At 48.4% G+C, this 1981-nt stretch overlaps 2 protein-coding genes across 2 annotated transcripts in view; one reads left to right on the top strand and one right to left on the bottom strand.

The window, feature by feature from the left end:
- T265_08942 (hypothetical protein) overlaps window positions 1-1447 on the top strand; it is a gene marked incomplete at both ends in the record, with an annotated part of 34354 nt that extends 32907 nt beyond the window's left edge. Inside the window, 2 exons of the mRNA XM_009174885.1 lie at window positions 56-253; window positions 343-1447. Of these exons, the coding sequence (XP_009173149.1) occupies window positions 56-253; window positions 343-960 (816 nt within the window). The remainder of the gene's footprint in view (window positions 1-55; window positions 254-342) is intronic.
- Window positions 1-1981, bottom strand: part of T265_08940 (hypothetical protein) — a gene marked incomplete at both ends in the record, with an annotated part of 19598 nt that overhangs the window by 13906 nt on the left and 3711 nt on the right. The gene's annotated exons all lie outside the window — the stretch shown is intronic.

The following is a 1981-nucleotide window of genomic DNA, read 5'->3' as shown; positions in this document are numbered from 1 at the left end:
GCCTGGCATAAAGTTTCCCAACCGATCATTTTGTGTCTTTATGCTGTTCTTGCAGATTCACTGTTCCGAACACAATTACTCTCGTCTCATAGTGATGGGCCGTTTGCCGGATGTAGGCTTTTTGGGGCCTACTCCTGTCGCACGAACACTTGGTGTCTCGATGTATGCATCTGGCCGGACTGCTAGACCATTTATTGTGCATACCAGCACGGAACCAATGCGTATTCCCTTCGCGATCACTCCTGGCCTGAAGGTGAGCTTTTTACCTGGTTGTAGCATTCTCCATTTGATCTAGCGCGACCCCCCCCCCCACGTTCATCATCCCATCCGCTTCATTTTCAGCTTTGTCACCAATTGAAATCATTCGATCGTCCTGGGCACCAAATGGTTGACTGTGATAGCTACGCTTTGCTGCAGATGCGTTCATCTAAATCGAAATCCGCACTTGGCCAAACCGGAGCGAACGCGTTCTACCTGGTTCGTATGCCGATCGAGGGGTTCTACTACCTGACAATCTATGCTACTTCGAACACGGACTTGGACGCAGATCACCTGGAGTGTGTCTACCGCATCCTCATCGATGCACGCCGCACACCTCCGCCGACTGCAGTACCAGCATTTCCCCGGCAGACATTCTGGTGGGTCCAATGTCGTCTACACGAACCGCTGTCACAACGTCTACACATCAATCGCTCCTACACCTTCCGTATAGACGCTCCACTGTGTGACTCAATGGCTGTTGTTATCAATGAGACCGACTGGAAGTTTTTAGCCAATCAGAACCGAGACACTGGTACCTGGTTCGGAAAGGTCAATGTGGGCGAGTATTTGGGTTCGCTCTCAGTGTATGGTCGATTTTGGAAGAGTGTCGGCGAATTCCATCCTCCGCCAGCTACTTCGGATTCTGAAGAATCGGACGAAGCTTATGTCAAGTTGTTAGACTACGTCCTAGTTGAATAGTGCCCCGTTGGACCAACTGCGCATTGCCACCAGTGTGAATACATATCACTTGCCAACTACTTGTTTTCTTTTTCATTTCTTTATATATACATATCTATATGTTTTTGGAATCTTTCGTGCTACAGCTGTTTGATGGTGAACTCGGGACTTCCATTGCATTTCCCTTGCGCCCCCCCCCCACTCAACACGGATGTCTTTTTCGGTTTTTACTTTCAAACTGTACTATTTGTTGTCATTTCCAAATGTGGGCTTTTTGATGCGATCACGCTTGCTATTGTTTTCCTCATTATCTATTCTCAACCGTTATATTTTTACACTACTTTTTTGCACCTGTCCGACTTTCCAAATGCAGCGCCTTGATGACCAAATGACCCTACACATCTGTAGCCACCACTATTGGGTCCGTACCGTGACGCAATACACGAATTTCACGTTGATTGTTTCTTTTTCGTTCTCTGGCGTTGGTTTCCCCCCTCGTTGGCTTTACGATGGTTGTTTTTGTTGAAATCATTAATTAACCCAGTGTTGTTTGGGTGTCGATAAACTTTGCGGGTGGAGGCGAGGGCTCTTCTAATTGGAAAAAAATATTCGGTTCGAACCCAGCTCTGCTTAGATTTGGACAACTCCAGGCATAGTTCAACTTTCGGGCAGACTTTTGGGTTACATGGTAGCTGAGTGTGCACAACTGAGGGGGATCCTGCCAGGTGGCCCAAGCCTAGACAGGGGAAGTCGAGAGGCAGAGTTCGGGTCAGTAACCACTTGAGTCATCTCCCCCCCTTGAGTGTGCACAAATTCGCCAAATGTGTCGCGGGTCGGGTTGTAACGGCCAATTTCTCTCCAGGGGGCGTGGGCGGATTTATTTTTGGAGTCCGATGATTATATCACCTCAGTAGATTACCGCCAAAAACCTTGTCTACGGTGCGACTGTTCACTATTCTGTTGCATCTCAACTTCTGTCCAGGCCTACGCAACCTGACAGTATCCCTGCCCTCGTACTTCCTTCAGGTGGGATGGCACCTAG

Source organism: Opisthorchis viverrini (genome assembly GCF_000715545.1).
Source record: "Opisthorchis viverrini unplaced genomic scaffold opera_v5_248, whole genome shotgun sequence".
NCBI classification, from domain to species: Eukaryota; Metazoa; Platyhelminthes; class Trematoda; order Opisthorchiida; family Opisthorchiidae; genus Opisthorchis; species Opisthorchis viverrini.
This window is presented reverse-complemented; position numbering and strand designations above follow the sequence as displayed.